Source organism: Diospyros lotus, chromosome 8 (assembly GCF_014633365.1).
Source record: "Diospyros lotus cultivar Yz01 chromosome 8, ASM1463336v1, whole genome shotgun sequence".
Classification (NCBI taxonomy): domain Eukaryota; kingdom Viridiplantae; phylum Streptophyta; class Magnoliopsida; order Ericales; family Ebenaceae; genus Diospyros; species Diospyros lotus.
This window is the reverse complement of record NC_068345.1, coordinates 38917436-38933828: the sequence shown is the minus strand read 5'-3', so window position 1 is coordinate 38933828 and position 16393 is coordinate 38917436. Positions and strand designations below refer to the sequence as shown.

At 36.8% G+C, this 16393-nt stretch overlaps 3 protein-coding genes across 3 annotated transcripts; 2 read left to right on the top strand and 1 right to left on the bottom strand.

Annotated features, from left to right (window-relative positions):
• Positions 1 to 333: 333 nt before the first annotated feature.
• On the bottom strand, positions 334 to 960 carry LOC127808449 (histone H3.2). The gene has a single exon (XM_052346991.1). It carries the CDS (start codon positions 881 to 883, stop codon positions 473 to 475), a length of 411 nt encoding a protein of 136 aa, XP_052202951.1. The 5' UTR covers positions 884 to 960; the 3' UTR covers positions 334 to 472.
• A 398-nt stretch (positions 961 to 1358) lies between these two features.
• Positions 1359 to 6934, top strand: LOC127808448 (OPA3-like protein). Its single transcript, XM_052346989.1, has 4 exons — positions 1359 to 1778; positions 3093 to 3227; positions 5549 to 5635; positions 6581 to 6934. The coding sequence occupies exons 1-4, from the start codon at positions 1650 to 1652 to the stop codon at positions 6737 to 6739; spliced, it is 510 nt and encodes a 169-aa protein (XP_052202949.1). The 5' UTR covers positions 1359 to 1649; the 3' UTR covers positions 6740 to 6934.
• Positions 6935 to 8439: 1505 nt separating this feature from the next.
• On the top strand, positions 8440 to 14156 carry LOC127808414 (transcription factor VOZ1). The gene is made up of 5 exons (XM_052346944.1): positions 8440 to 8596; positions 8946 to 9184; positions 9310 to 9453; positions 12533 to 13055; positions 13189 to 14156. The coding sequence occupies exons 2-5, from the start codon at positions 8957 to 8959 to the stop codon at positions 13740 to 13742; spliced, it is 1449 nt and encodes a 482-aa protein (XP_052202904.1). The 5' UTR covers positions 8440 to 8596; positions 8946 to 8956; the 3' UTR covers positions 13743 to 14156.
• Positions 14157 to 16393: the final 2237 nt, after the last annotated feature.

The window sequence follows — 16393 nt, the reverse complement described above, 5'->3', positions numbered from 1 at the left end:
GATTCAGGGAGACCACTTTTGCTATTTATTAAAACAAATGAATATTCTATTCAATTGTAGCTGTCATGGCCAAACTAGGTTTCCAAACATTTTATTTTTACACCCCAAAAATCTCATAAAACCATTAAATTAACAATTATTTGGGCAATTCTCTTCCGTCCCCGATACACGTTTATGCAAACAATTCACAGACCCAGTGAGCAAATGAACCGCCTCCATCAAGACATCTATGCCCAATTGATTTTGAAGTTAGGTCACTAATATGAACAACTCATGTTGAAATGAAGGTTCATAATTAATTTTCAAACCAACCAACAAAGCAAGATATTAATATCCATTTTCAGAATAGCAAGCCATAATTAAATATTCATTAGAAAGATATTCGCTACAGCCAGTAGACATCATTGAAAAACCTAAGCACCAGGCTTGGATCTTAAACACAACCTATACATCAAAACTAGCACCATCAACATTAAGCACGCTCACCCCTAATACGGCGAGCGAGCTGTATATCCTTAGGCATGATGGTGACACGTTTGGCGTGAATTGCGCAGAGATTGGTGTCCTCAAAGAGTCCAACAAGGTAGGCCTCAGCGGCCTCTTGAAGCGCAGCGACAGCCGAACTCTGGAAGCGAAGATCAGTCTTAAAATCCTGAGCGATCTCCCTGACCAGCCTCTGGAACGGCAACTTCCGAATCAATAGCTCCGTGCTCTTCTGATACTTCCTGATCTCCCTCAGCGCCACCGTCCCAGGGCGGAACCTGTGCGGTTTCTTCACGCCGCCGGTTGCCGGAGCCGACTTCCTCGCGGCCTTGGTGGCCAGCTGCTTCCTCGGCGCCTTGCCGCCGGTAGACTTCCTCGCCGTCTGCTTGGTCCGAGCCATCGGGAAACTATGGTTTGATAATCTATGGAAATCTGAACTTGAGATCTTGTGGATGGAGGAGGCTTGGAGTATGCGAAGTTTGGAGGGGGCTTATTTATAAGGGCGATTCGAAATTTTTGGCGGGACAGGAGATGGATCGTGGCCGTTGATTAAGCTAGTTTAGTTCCTTGTTATCGACGGAGGTGGTTCATTTCAGGATGCGCAGGCGTGGATCAATGACATGGCCAGTTTCTATCCATTGATGGGGTTTTTCTGTGCTGTACCAGCAAACGTCGCGGATCAATGACGTGGCGGGATTTCTCACTAATTCGGTCGTACAAATAGAACCAAAAAATGTTATCCTATTCGGATTCGGATGGCTTACTGTGCCGCAAAACGGGTATATACTAATCCAGATAAGGATAAAGTGCCTCTGTGCCCAAACACCACCAAAAGTTGTTTTGCCCTTCCTCCGGGGACCTCTGAAAGTCAACCAATCTGAGAGAGCGAGAAACCTAAAAATATGAAAATCAACACACAAATGAATAGTCAATTCATCCATGCGTTGTCTCTCCTATCTCCATTGCTCGCGTTTTCCTTCTTCTTCAAGCAAGTCTGCGGGCGCTCATCATCCTCGATTCTGTTTCGTAGAGTTTGAGTCCGAACTGGTGCCCTACATTTCAAGGATCAAACACAACCCGAGATCGGAAATTCAACGTTTCCTTCGAGAATCAAAGGATTTACGGATCAAAAACAGCCTTGCAATTCGACGTTAGAGGAGTAAGTAATGGTCCTCCCACTGTTGAAGCTCGGGACGCTGGCACTGAAAACTCTCAGCAAACCCATTGCCCACCGCGTCAAGAAGGAGGCTGGCTTGCACCCCAAGTTTCGCCAGTTAATTATCAAATTCGCCCAGGTATTCTTTGGCTAAATCTCGTATTTGTATTTCAATGATTCTGCTTGTGAATATGACCGAGTTTCGTTGAGTTGTAACTTGTTAATGTTCTTGATTCATTGAACTCCTTTCATGGTTACGGTTATATTCGCATCCCATTTTGCTATTCGATTTTCTGTTTCCTCTTTGACGCTTATGTAGGGTTTCGGAGCCTTTAGCACTTGAGAATCTGAAATTGGTTCTTTCGTTTCGTAAAGGAAATCATAGAAATACACACACACACACACACATAAATTTTTTTGGAGGAAATGGAAATGTAATATTAGGATGTTATTGGCTCTAAAATTATTGTAATTGATCAAAGAACAAGGTAATGTTGCAAAATTGTATAAATTGAAATTTAGGGTTTTATCAACGTGACTCTTTTCATCCAACCAAATTCCATTAATTTGAAATGGAACTTCTGATCAACTTGCAATGGCAAGCTTGACCCAGAAGTGGAATTATCGTTCCGGATAGGCTTATATGCTGTTGATTACCAGCCTTTTCATTCTTGCAGATGACCTTTTTCTTTCTTTCTTTTTTCTGTTTTTGAACTTTTGTTTTTGTTTCTTATGTCAGAAATTGAAAAGTGAAACTATTCCCTTTGTATCTTTTTGTGAATAAAAAAAATTATGCAAGATGAAGTTAGTTCCCTTTCTATTTTTCTTTTTAATTGATGCGGGGTAGGGGTCTGGCTGCGTCCTATCATGAGAGGTCAACAACCTGTTGGGATGGAAAGAATGAAGGAAGAAGTTTGGGTGGGGGATAGACATAATTTCCTTTGCATGTTTAAAAAGAATAAGGAATGAAACTAGGAATTCACATATCTTCTCGAAAGGTTCAAAAAGCGTGGCAGAAGCAAAGAAAAGTTCTTCCTTTTTGAGAGTATGCTAAGTTAGAACAATGAGTGTCTTCTACACTTCTGGCTGTTTATACACTTCAACTTATGAAACTGGAAACCCATAAATATTGTCTCTGAGTACGAATAGTGCCTTGATGTTCCACATGAGATCAACAAAAGCAGAATTGCTGTTTTTGTAGGATTCAAAAGTGGATTTTTATTTCTATTGTTCCTTCATTGCATAATTGATGTTTACTTTCTATTTTTTGTTTGTTAATTAGATTGTTGTTTAATTTTTATAATTGTTTCAGGTGCTAAAAATTTCTATATTAGATATAAATTCCTTATAGTAGCTTTTGGCCTAGCTGTTTGTTAGTCTGGTAATGTACTTTATGTCCTTGAATGTATATAAGAAACTAAGAATGCTTGTCTGTTTACGCTTAGTACTCCAGGCAAACCACCGGATCACAACAACAACACAAAGACGCATCTATGGCCATGCAACTGATGCTGAGATTCGCCCCCTAAATGAGGAGAAAGCTGTTCAAGCTGCCGTGGACCTTATTGGGGAACTGTTTGTCTTCTCGGTAATCTGTATTTACATGTTACTTCCTTTCACTATTCTCTAGGTCAGTATGTGTGTGAACTGTGAATCTTCACCAGATTTTCTAAGTCATTACAGATTTTATGTTCTCAAGGAGATTAAGTACAACTAAGTAATAATAGGAAAACCATGCATGTGTGGAGACATTCTTGTGCAAAATGAACATGAAGACCCTATGCTATACCCTCATGCAGCTGTAGCAGCATCTATGCTGCATAAAGAGTAATTGCTCATTAACTTTTAGGTAGATGGTCACAGAACTGCTGATACGTTGTGTATTCCTGACTGTATGGTGATTTCTTCATCAACTTCCCTTTCTGTGATTCCACATACTTCAGTGATTACATGCGTTTTGCAATTATTTTGCAAGTCCTAATTGTTCTCTCATTCCTCATACTCTACAGGGAAATCACACTGTACTAGTTGTGTACTTAATAATTTACTGACTTGCCCACTTTCAGTTTTTGGTTATTGGTCTGATTATTTTGACTCCAGTTGCCACCCCTTTGAAAATTGGAGTGAGTATGGGGACTGAACAGTTTAAAAGTAATGCAGTCTAGGAAATTATATGGCCTGATTAGAATTAATCCTCATACGATGGTAGATTTTCAGAGAGTTCTCATGTGGTTTCTCACCAGTTATTAGTGTGATATGTTGTGTCACTACGTGGTTGGACACTTTATTTGTTTGTTTAGGCTCAAGTTTTCGTAGCTAAATCACCATTATTAAAAGTGGTAAATTTTGCAACTCTCTGTTAAAGCTTCTAGGTTGTAAAGCAGTAGACTCAGCTCATTATACACTGAGCAAACTTATTAACTGAAATGTCCGCAAGCTTTGGATAAGAAAATCACAAAAGCTATGACTTTCGACATAACATCTTGAGGGTTTTATGACAGAATTCGTGATAACTAACACCATACACCAAATTTATTACCTTACCTGACAGTATACAGCAATATTTATTATTTATTTTGTTCAACTATTATCTGCTTCAAATATTTCACTTTTTTGTGCCTATAAAGAGCTTCAACATTGTATCTGAACAATTTAGAAACAAAACAGTTTCTGTTAAGAAGAACATACCTGAGCAAATGCAGTGTGTTTATTGAATCACAATAAATATCTGGGTAAATATCAAAACAAGACAATGATAATAAAACAGGTAATAATTTGGTTAGATAATGTTGTCAAGTGTTATTGCTATGTGCCAAACTGCCAATATGTTCTACTCATCATTGTTGTTGGTTAACAACATATGACATGATGTTCTATGGATCTCTGTGTCAGCCTGCTTGGTTGCACCAAACCAGATGATATAAAGCCAAGAATGTCCTCTAATTATTCTTATAATTGTGAATTTGGCCTACTAGCAAGACTTGGATACACCTTTATACCCATTGTGACAGCCACGATAGGAAGTACCATATTGTTGGACCAAATGTGCCCATAGAGTTTAGAGGCCAAAAGAATATGTGCAGCCAGTGCAGGAATTTAGAGAATTTATATATACCATATACATGAAATTTGTTACCATATCTCTGTTTCTTTATATACTAAATAGTACATAATTTATTTTATCCAAATAATGAGATTTTTTTCACATGAAAACATCTATTTAATAACAAGTTGGAAGGATTAATGGATATAGATTCATGCTGTTGTTTTATTGTGATTGATTTTCAGATGAGCCTGCAAAATCTTACAATAGACACCACTGTCCTTAGATTGTTCAAGGAATTGTAACTTTGTTAAAAGGGACACATTTAGTTGAGCATTAGGTACACCTACATCATGCTATGGGGTTAGCTCATCAGATGAACTTTAGGAACACATAACGGGTCTGGTGGTTTGGTGGCTTAGGATGGCACATCATCTATTGAGTGCAAGGATGCCTTTGTGTTCAGTTAGCTAATCATCAGAGACCCTAACACCCACAAGGAGCAATTATGAACAACTTGATATATATATCATTATCAAAAGAAGAGTCACTTCAGCAGCTGTTGCAAATATATCTTGCTATGGGATTAGCTCATCAGGTCCTGTCAGCAATTTTGCCACAAACTACCAAGGTTGCTAGATTGTTGTAAAAATACCTCTTGTATTGACACTTGTGACAGCTGAATCTAGACTGTTCTTACATGCATTGCATTTCACAGGAGGTGGATGGCTTGGCCTTAATCTCGCATTTGTATTATGACTTGTTGCTTCATACCACTGACCAGAGCATCTTCTCCCAATCAGCATTTTAATCCTACTGTATGATAGATTATCAACCACTACTTACAGGCTTAAATGTATATATAGGTTGCAGGAGCTGCTCTTATTTTCGAGGTGCAAAGAAGTTCTAGATCAGAGGCAAAAAAGGAGGAAATACGAAAGAAAGAGTTGGAGGTAATATATCAATATTCTTACCATAATTATGTTCATGTTCTTTTTAGGCAACCTAGGTACCTGTTTGGGCAATGGGCGATGCCCCGTGCTACTTTCCATTATCAATTTTTATTACCATTTTGTGTATTTTTGTTATAAGTCATTCTTTTTTCTTCAAAATATTTATAAGCTCTCTCTGGTTGTGTACACATATAATATACTGATATTGTTTTAATGCACGGTCAATCAAATTATAGAAATTTATTGTCATACCAAACCAAGTCTTGATTCTTGCCTGGACTTTTTTTTTTTTTTTTAGTTTTTCCTGCCTATGTTAGTTATCAGTTGAACTCTGTGCTTTTTCTTGGACTTCCCACGCTTGGTTAGATTAAAAGTGCAAGACTTTTCAATCACTAATGACTGTTGGATGACCTGATTAAGCTTTCAGTCTAATCAACAAGCAACATATTCTGAAATAGCCATTTCCGTATTGGTGGATCATCTTGTTAATGCTTTTGGGTTTCCAAACATGTCTTACACTGAGTTAACATGCTTACATTTTAATAGAATTTTTCATGCTGTGGATCATTTGCCCAACTACAGAATAGGAGCAGATTTTGATGCTCTTGGAAGCAGGATGAACACAACCTAAAGTTCTCCAACCCTTTCTTTGAAAGGGGATATTGGTATCAGATATAGTACATGAGAGATGCTCTATTGAACATGCCGTTTCTCTAGTTCCACCTTCTAAATTGCAGTCGTTGATATAGACATTCCAAAGTTACTTAGTTTTATGCATTAATCTTGTGTAATAAACTCTGATAGACTGATAATATTCCAACTCGGGCATACCATCATCATTTTGCCAAAAAATGGAGCATTGAATGTTTTATTGGTTTAATTTTCAGCTAAATATAGTCTAATATGTGCCTTAAAAGTTTTTGCTCTTATTTTGTGGTTATTTAGGCAATGAGGCTGAGAGATGAAGAAGTGGCAAGAGAGGTGGAAGTGCTTAAGCAGAAACTTGAGGAACTCGAGAAACTTGCCAAGGGACGAGGACTTTCTGGTGTTTTTCACTTCAGGCAGACTCACGGTCAAGATGGAAAGGCTGTAAATCCAGATTGATCTTTTTGCAAGGTTTTGATAGCAAAATAATGCTCTGTAATGCAAAATTATTCATTGCCATTGCTTTAATGAAGCTCTCTCCGAGGAAATGATTCTTCCTTCTGTTTCTCGTGATTCTTTCCCTTGCGAATTCAACAGTACCCGTCCCATTTTTTGGAAATGAAATGATGATATTGTTGGGGTCAAGGCTTCCAATTGTTGTTGTTGTTGCAAGTAAATTTCCAGTGAATCAGGTTGGTTGGTGTCTTTCCAGGCTTTATTCCTGCCCCATTCCTCTCTTTACTTTCTTTGATCTTTCAGTATGCGAACATAAAACCATTTTAGCATAATCTTTTTGTGCCTAATATAGGAGTTATTATAATTTAATCAGTTTCTTCTTCTTCTTCTTCTTTTTTTTTTTTTTTTAGTAATTTGACTTCTTTTTGGGCATATTTTTATGGTCATAAGATGCTCATTATCTCGAATAGTTGAGTGTAAATGTTCTTTTTATGATCTTTAATGACAAAGGGGCATCAAGGAATGGGGAATCTGATGGAGGGTAGTGGAAGTTGGCCTTTTATTCCTTTCTTGCTCTACTCATCTTCACTTTTCTCACCCACAAAGAAGCTTTTTGTTGGATGGATATGGCTCTTCCTTGCCACAGCAGCCCCATGGCTACAGCCACACCTTCCCATTTCATGTATTAGTGGATGGCCTCCTCTGCAAAGGGGACAAAGTTTTTGAGAAATACAGTCATCTAATTCAAAGGACAAATTTGAAAGTGAAATCAGTGATGTGCTCTATGTATATATTTATTTGGGAATTTTCTTTGACACTCTAGTTTGATTAATAATAATGATGATATTAAATTTATATTTTTCTTAATTAATGATAAGGACGATGCAACCTTTATGTTATTGATCTTGAAGAAATTTGAATAAGTATAGTTATAGTTGTTTACCTCTCAATCAATAACATAAATTTATTGAATGTTTAGTTTGCTTTTCTATCCAAATGTAAAGGAAATCGATGCCTTGATTCTTTGTAACAAATTGTTAAAAAGGTTGTTTTTTTTTCTCTTTTCAGAATATAAGCATTTATGCAGATATAAACATAGGTTTAGAAATTTAAAACTTTTGTTATAAAATAAAATTACCCCAATGAATATTCAAAACTATAAATATTACATTCATCTAATAGTATTTTTGTCAATACTTTTTTCTAATAATTTGATCGTCAAATTTTATTTAAATTACCATTCAAAACACATGAATGAATTAAGTAATTAAGAAAATAAATAGATAAAGAACAAAAATAACTTAATAAAAGACATTTAAGTTTATTATTAATTAAATGTATACATCTTATGAAATATATAACCCATCTGATAAACACTTAATATATTATTATTATTATTACTTTATAATCAAACATACATAATAGAAGTAAAATAAACATAATAAGGAGGGCATAAATGGGAATTCAAGTCGTGGACAATTCCCCGCAAGCTTTTGTCGCGTACACATTCGCCTTCGTGCGCTAGAATTAGAATAATAATTAAGTAATAATTAACTAATGATAGGACTTTATTAAGAGATATTTAAGATATTTTATAATTTTAATGAAAAATACTTAATAATTTAAAAGTAATTTTATTTAAAATAAAAAATATTTACAAAATACGAGGAAAAGAAAAGGAAAAGAAAGACTTCAATGGAGACTCTACAGCAGAAGAGAACAGAATCGACTTGAAAAGCAGCAGAAAACACTCTCCTAAGGAACCCTCCCTCTCTCTCTCTCTCTCTTTTTCGTATATATATTCATCCACAGAATCAGCTCCTACTTGCTGGTTCTGGAAGAGGTTTCGAAGTTGGAAAGGTTTTTCTCTCCCGATCAATCTTTCTTTTGTCGTCTTGAGTTTTCTTATTTCTTTTTTCCCCCCTTTCCTTGCAGTAATTTCCTTGGATAGATTTGGTATTTGGATGTCCTTGTTGGATTGTGGCGGTGATCGAAACCAATTTGGGGTTTTTCGATTGAATGGCTGGTTTCGGTGGTGATTTAGGGAATTGGATTGTGGGCTTGTAGGGTTTGTTGCGATGGGTGGAGGGTTGAATATAGGTTGTGAGAGTTGAGGCCATTGAATTGTGGGTTTTATAGGGTTAGTTGTGATGGTAAGGGATCGGGTTTAGATTGTGAAATTGATTATACTGAAGTGTGGGCTTTGCAGGGTTCGTTGAGATGGGCAAGGGGTCGAAGAGCGGTGGGTGCAAGTCCGCTTCGCACCAGCTCTTCAAGGATAGGGCGAAGAACCGCGTGGACGATCTCCAAGGCATGTTCACAGATCTACAGTCGGCGAGAAAGGAGAGCCGTACGATTGACGTGGCTGTGCTCGAAGAGCAAGTGCATCAGATGCTTCGAGAGTGGAAAGCGGAACTTAATGAGCCCTCCCCAGCATCTTCTTTGCAGGTTAGAAGAATCTTCTGTTTGTAAACAATTGTGAATTTTAGTGCTACTGAAGGATTAGTTTTGTTCGAATATGTGAATTGTGGATTGGGTTTCTGATTTTGGGGCGTGAACATATGGTTTTGCAGGCTGGGAGTTTGGGGTCTTTTTCCTCTGACATATATCGGCTACTGCAACTCTGTGAGGAAGAAGATGATGCTACCAGCGCATTAGCTGCTCCAAAGCCTGAACCTGATGCCCAAAAAGTTGGGGATGGTACCGGCTTTCAAGAGGTCTATAATAATAGTCCATTGTTTTGTTTCTGCAGCCATGAATTTAATGAGATTTGCAAACACAATATTCTGTTTACTCTATGATTATACTCCAAACTTTGAAGTGTGTCTCCGTCACTCTAAGCTTTTCCCACAATGGAATTATTTGCAAAATCTAGATAGTAATGCTGACATCCCAATGCATAATCAACCAATATGGAGAAGGATAAAATGAAATATATCTATTGTGTTCTATAAATGACTTGTTTATAGATTTGCCATCTTTGTTGATGTTTCCTTGTATGTGTTAATTGTTGATTAAGTTTCATGTATGATGGGTGCTACTGCCAGTTGCAACAGCTCTTCGTGTGTCACAACTGTTGATACCACCCTTCACACATGTATCTCTTACCATATGAAATGTGCTTCTCAATATCAAAGAATGTGAAATGGATGTTTAGTTTAGTTTTTTTTTTTTTTTTAAGTGTTACTGTAAGGTAATTCTGGATTCTGGTCCAACATTATGCTATCCAATAATATTTCCTGTGTCTATATTGTCTCTATCTTTTTATCTTTCTCTTATTATCCATATTTGGCTGCTTTCTTAGAGAGCTTGGTCGAATCAATCTGCACTGATGCTATGATTAGTGCCACTGGGAATATCTCCTTTGTCATTATGTAATAGATTCAGGCCCTTTATTTTTCCATTTTCCCATCGGGTTCTATTTTTCCATGATTGGTTATCAAGTTTTTGATGAGTGTTATCTTGGTGCTCTAATTTGTGCATGTAATCTTTTAACCTCTTTAAGTTGTGTACCTTGTAATCTATTTGCACTATATGAGTTGCAATTTATGTCATCTCTCTCTCTCTCTCTCTCTCTCTGTGCTTAGTTATTCTCAAGGGGGAATCAAATCTAATAATTCTTTGCTGATCAAATAATTGGTGGTGCTCTGAATCTGGTATATCACCTTCGTTGTTTTCTATACAAATTCAGGCACCCTTTTCCAGTCCCACTGCATTTTCTTTTTAGTTAACTTTTGTCATGACCCTAGGGTTTCAGCAGAGAATTAGGGCCAATTTTAGGAAAAATTAGGGAAGAATTTGAGAAAGAGAGGGGGAAACAGAAAGAGGCGGAAGAACATGGAGATCGAGAGAGAGAATAGAGGGAGAATCAGAAGGTAGAAAGAGAGGAAGAGAAGCTGAGGGGGAGAAGAGACAGGTCCGAGAATGAAAGAGAGTTTGGAGAGAGAAAAAACCGATGTTTCAATTGATATTTTCTGGATATCCAACTACAACAGCCCTAGTAGCTTTATATAGCTAGTTCAACAGCTTAACAGAAAATACAACAGCTTAACAGAAGTAAAATAACTACCCTAACAACTCTATAGAATTAACTACTCCTCCTGAGGAATAATCTTCTACACTCAACCCTACCGTAATCTCTTATACATCCTAGGGTCCTGACAACTGTTAATATCAGTTACTGCTTATCAGGCTTTAGATGGGTGTTATCTTTGCACCCTAGCACAAGTGTATCTCTGTGAAGACCATGTCTTAGGGTGCTGCCTTTTGACAGTTAGCAGGAATATTTTCATCTATGTGCATAATTAAGTTGTTATGTTTTGTCCTCTTTTATGATTTGTATTTAATTATTGGAGCCTAATTTAAGTTTGCCCTTGTGATGGATCTTTTTTTGGGGGTAGAGGGGGTTCTGCAGTATTGAGGATTATGAGATCCTACCAAAAGAGGAATATAGATATGGTATGTACTTCAAAATATATAAAGAGGGAGGGAGGGCACATTAAGTTTAAATGTTCGATCTATGAAACTAGGGCGTGCCTTGGTTGCAATAGTAAGGTTGTTTTTTCATGATTGAAACAGCCTCTTTGTAGAACAAGGGTAAGGCTGCATACAAAAGTGATTCTCCCCTGACCCTCCCAAAGTAAGGCGCCTTACGCACTGGGATGTACTTTGTTTGATCCGTGAAAAAAAGACAAGTGTATCTCAATTCATGAGGTTTCTTGCTTTGTGAGGGTCAGGGCAGGATCAGATAAGGCTGCAGGAGTTGGAGAAAAACAGCTGCAGCTTTAACAAAGGAGAATAAATGCTGTTCATGTTGCAGCAAAGTTGAAGCAAAAGAACAAGAGAAACGTTGATGCTGCAGCAGGAGTCTGGAGGAGAAAAAGCAGCAGCAGCAGCCACTCATTGCTGCTCTAGCAGAGAAGCAAAGAACAAGAAAAACATTGCTGCTTCACCAACAGTCAGAAGAGGGAGGAGATGGATAAGAAGAAAACAACATCTCAGTACATGAGGCTCCATGGACAGGAAGAAAAAGAAGAGGAAATCCTATTACAGCAGCAAGGAATAAGAATGGAAGAAGAAATTGCCAGTTTTTCTATATCTTTTTAATTTGTGCAATGATCCCTTGGGCTAGGAGGCCAAGAACCAGAAACAAATAGTAAATGGGTCGTATTTTATCTCAAATATGACTTGAGCAGGATCAGGAAGGATGGTGATCCTTCTCAATCGTATGAACAACAATCTTACTAAGATCCTACCAAAAATAAAAAGATTTTTCAAACTATCCAAATTGATTTCATGTAAAAGGATCATAGGATTGTATGATCTCACAATCTAAATTGGTACCTTTTTAGCTGTGTTCCTTGCCCTGATTAATTAGGCATGATTCTCTTTGTTATCTACTGTGACTCACTTAATGCATGAAATTCTTGTCTTTTTTTTTATTAAAAAAATCTCTAAACTTCATCTTTGCTACCAAGTCTTCATATATATGGTCTATTTGTTGATCCCTTTAATGAGACTAGAGAAACTTAGTGTCCTTTTTATATGTCCCCAATCCGTCTTGTATCGTTCTATGATTAGGTTGTATTGGTTTCCTCCTTGAAGAAGCATGTCCACATTTGTTCGGTCTATATATTTTACTTTTCCTTCCATTAGCTGTATTTATGAAGGAAAGAAGAGATGATACTGGTTCCTTTAGTTTTGATTCCCACATCATCTAGTGGTTTTTCTTTCCTCCCATAGCAAATTCTAAAGGTTCTTGTATGGATACTTACTGTGCAAATAAATTTGCTGCAGGGCTGTCGTGCAAATCATGTGCCCCACGGACAAGATTTCCAGCTTCTTGATCAATGCAAAGGCTCCCCTTCAGTAGTTCAGAACATGGGGGTTAATAGCTTGGGTTATCCCTCACAGCTGGACTATCATGCTTATGATTTACATCCAGACCTTGAGCAGAACTTCTTTTCTGGGATTGAAGGTACAGGCATGTATGGAGAGGATTCTATGCATCAGATGTCTGGCTTTTTGCCAAACATTTGCCCTCCACCTTCTGCTTTCTTGGGGCCAAAATGTGCACTTTGGGATTGTCCCAGGCCAGCGCAAGGATTGGATTGGTGTCAAGATTACTGTAGTAGTTTTCATGCAGCACTTGCATTCAATGAAGGACCACCTGGTATGACCCCTGTTCTGCGCCCTGGGGGGATTGGCCTGAAGGATGGTCTGCTTTTTGCTGCTCTTACTGCAAAAGCCCACGCAAAAGATGTTGGTATTCCTGAATGTGAGGGAGCTGCAACTGCGAAATCGCCATGGAATGCTTCTGGTAAGTTTTGGTTCTTACATTGCATCTAAAATTTATCCCCCTCCCCCCTTGGGAAGAAAAAAAATGGAAGAATAAGAAGCAAAAGCCATGTTGTGTGGACCTCATGTGATAATTATTGGATTGTCTATTGCAGAGCTTTTTGATCTTACTGTTCTTGAAGGAGAAACAATTAGGGAGTGGCTCTTTTTTGACAAGCCTCGAAGAGCATTTGAGAGTGGGAATAGAAAGCAACGATCACTGCCAGATTATAATGGGCGTGGCTGGCATGAGTCAAGGAAGCAAGTGATGAATGAATATGGAGGGCTTAAGAGATCTTATTATATGGATCCACAACCAAGGCGAGATTTTGAGTGGCACCTGTATGAATATGAAATCTACAAATATGATGCATGCGCCTTGTATAGGTTGGAATACAAGCTTGTTGATGGGAAGAAGAGCACAAAAGGTAAAATAGCAACCGACTCAGTTGCTGATCTGCAGAAACAGATGGGAAGGCTCATTGCTGAGTTTCCCTCAGACAACAAGAGGTCTGTGAAGGGGAGGATGAAGGCTGCCCAGAAGGATGGTGTCGGGAATATTTATTCTACTCCTAACCGGATGGCACCGTCCAATGAGGGGTTTGATTATGGAACAGGTGCACCCTATGACTATCTTGTTGACAACTTGAATGGCTACTACTTAACGTAGTTAAAGAAACTCAGATGCAGAAGGAATAAGCAACATCTCCCCGAGCCTAGTAGTGTACATCAAAAAATTGATTTAACTGTGGCCCTTGGGCTATCACATGAGTCAATGTTTTCAACTCCATATGATGCAGTTTTCAGTCTCTTAGTAACCCAATCATGTTTTTGTCACATGGGGATCCTATGTATAGTTGATTGTCCTGGAGCTGCAGCCCTAGCTAAAGTCTCTTTTAGCTGATGGAGCGTGATGTTCTAACTGCCTGAAGTTGTTCTGCAAATGACGAAATTGCAGTTTTATGTTATTTTCTTAACCATTGGTGTCTCTGTGAAGTTCATGGACCATCTAAGTGACAGCATAATTGTTCTATAGGGATCAATATTACAAGTTTTAAGACTTTGATCAAATAGTTCATGATCATAGATAGCAGCAGCAGCATCGTGTAACTTGTTGCTGAGAAGCCTATTGAATGCATATTTAGAGTTGTCAGTCCTGGGTATCATCGGAATGTGTAAATGACCAATGTTAAATTGTTACTATTTTGAACTGTCTGTTGGTAAAAGTTGCGGTATCAGGGACTTCGATGCCAATAATAATTGTGATGTTCCTCTCATTTCCCATCCGTCGTCTGTGGTGTATCATGACCACAATCCAATGTGAGATGGACCCAGGACCCACTTTCTGAATCATCATTCTTAGTTGGTCCATATACTTCATTTTTATCCAATGGGTTTTGATTTGTTTATATACACGATATTAAGAATTTGTGTATTTATTAAGAAGTATGCACGAATTTGATGTGCTTTGATACACAAAACATATTTATTATGATCGTGATGTATTGTAGAAGTATGGCATTAGAATAGAGATGGCAAACAGGCAGTCTACTATGAACCCCCTCCCCAAGGGTCTGCCCACTGGCTTTTGATAGGCCTAATATTATTTTTTACACTATTATATGAAAAATGAATGATAGGCCTAGGACAATAGTGAGCATTACTCATGTTTTATTGATGTATTTTTAAGGGCTAATAGTATAAAAAAAAAATCAAAATTTTCACGTTTTTATAATTTTATTCAAACATTTTAATTTTTGACAATTAACTCTCAATTTGGTCGATTAGTTACAATTTTATTCACGATTTAAATCCGATTCAAGAGTTGTATGAAATCCACCGACATGGTATGTCACTTATGTTTTAAAGTATTTTGAGTGGAACCAACGTTGACACATGTGAAAAAAAATAAAATGTTATGTTAAATATATATATATATGTTACATATATAGAGAGAGAGAGAGAAAAGGCACGGGTAGATGATGGAGCAATGACGACGACGACGATGAAGAGGAACCCAACTTCCAGCCTCCAAAATCCAACTCCAAATTGATCGGATATCTCATATCAACTTTGGAGCCCAAGTTCTAGCTTTCAGATACCTCCAAATTGATGAAGGAGGAACCCAGCTTCAACTTCCAGTCATTTCTCAAATTGACTGAATATCTCACCTCAAGTTTGGAGCGAAGATGAAAAAAAGATGCAGAATTGAACCGGGTAAGCAACACTGAACCCAACTTCTAGATTGGCCTCCATTGCCGCACCAACTTTTAGATCAACCTCCATTACTGTCTCCAACTTTGAGATCAGTTGTCGCCTCCGGCCCATCATTGTCGCCTCATTCTCCTTCTTCGTTGTCATCACTTCATTACCTACTCACACTATATATATATATATATATATATACTAGCATATATCTGGCACGGTATAAATAATATTAAGATTAAAATGTAGTTATAATTTATACGTATTATGTTATAATAATTTTGTTAGTATTAAACGCTCTATAAAAGTCAAATATATAAGATTTATAATGTTTACTAATATTGTAAATCAAAATATAAGAGCAAGTAAAAAAAAAATTGTAAACATTGAACAAAAAATAAAAATAAAAATTATTATATACTTGTTAACGTTTTATAATAAAAAAATTACTAAATTTATATAATAAAACATATCAATAAATGTTCTACAATCCAAACAAATTAAATTGAAAATTAAATATCAAACAATACATACCAATCGTCACCGATATCAATAGGTAGGGGAACTCCGATTCAGGGTTGGAGAATCTTGGGTTCCCGATCGTGAGTGGTCTGGAACTCTTGTGTTTCCAAACTTTGGGTTTTTCGACCATGCGTGGTCAAAAACTCTTTTATTTTTATATTATTTTAATTTAAAAAGATTTAAAAAATAGAATTAATAAAATAAAAATAGAATTAAAAAAATAAATTCTTTTTTAATATTTGCATGTTTAAGTAACTCAATAGAATAGATTAACCAGTTTTACATTTCTTTAAATATTAAAGATTCAACACCTAAAGATAAAAATATTAAATTTTGAATTAAACTTCCTACTTTGAATAAAATTTTACACTAAAAATAACATTTGATCATCAATGATTTAAAAAAGATATTTTTATTTATTTTAAATCATCCATGTCAAATTCTTATACATTAAAACTTACATTGTTGGTGTTTTTTTATTTAAAACTTACATGATATTTCAAAACTTACACTATTGATATTTAAAATACTTAAAAATTAAGTATTAAATGCTTTTAAAATTAGAATATTTAGAATGATACTTTTTAAGAAAAA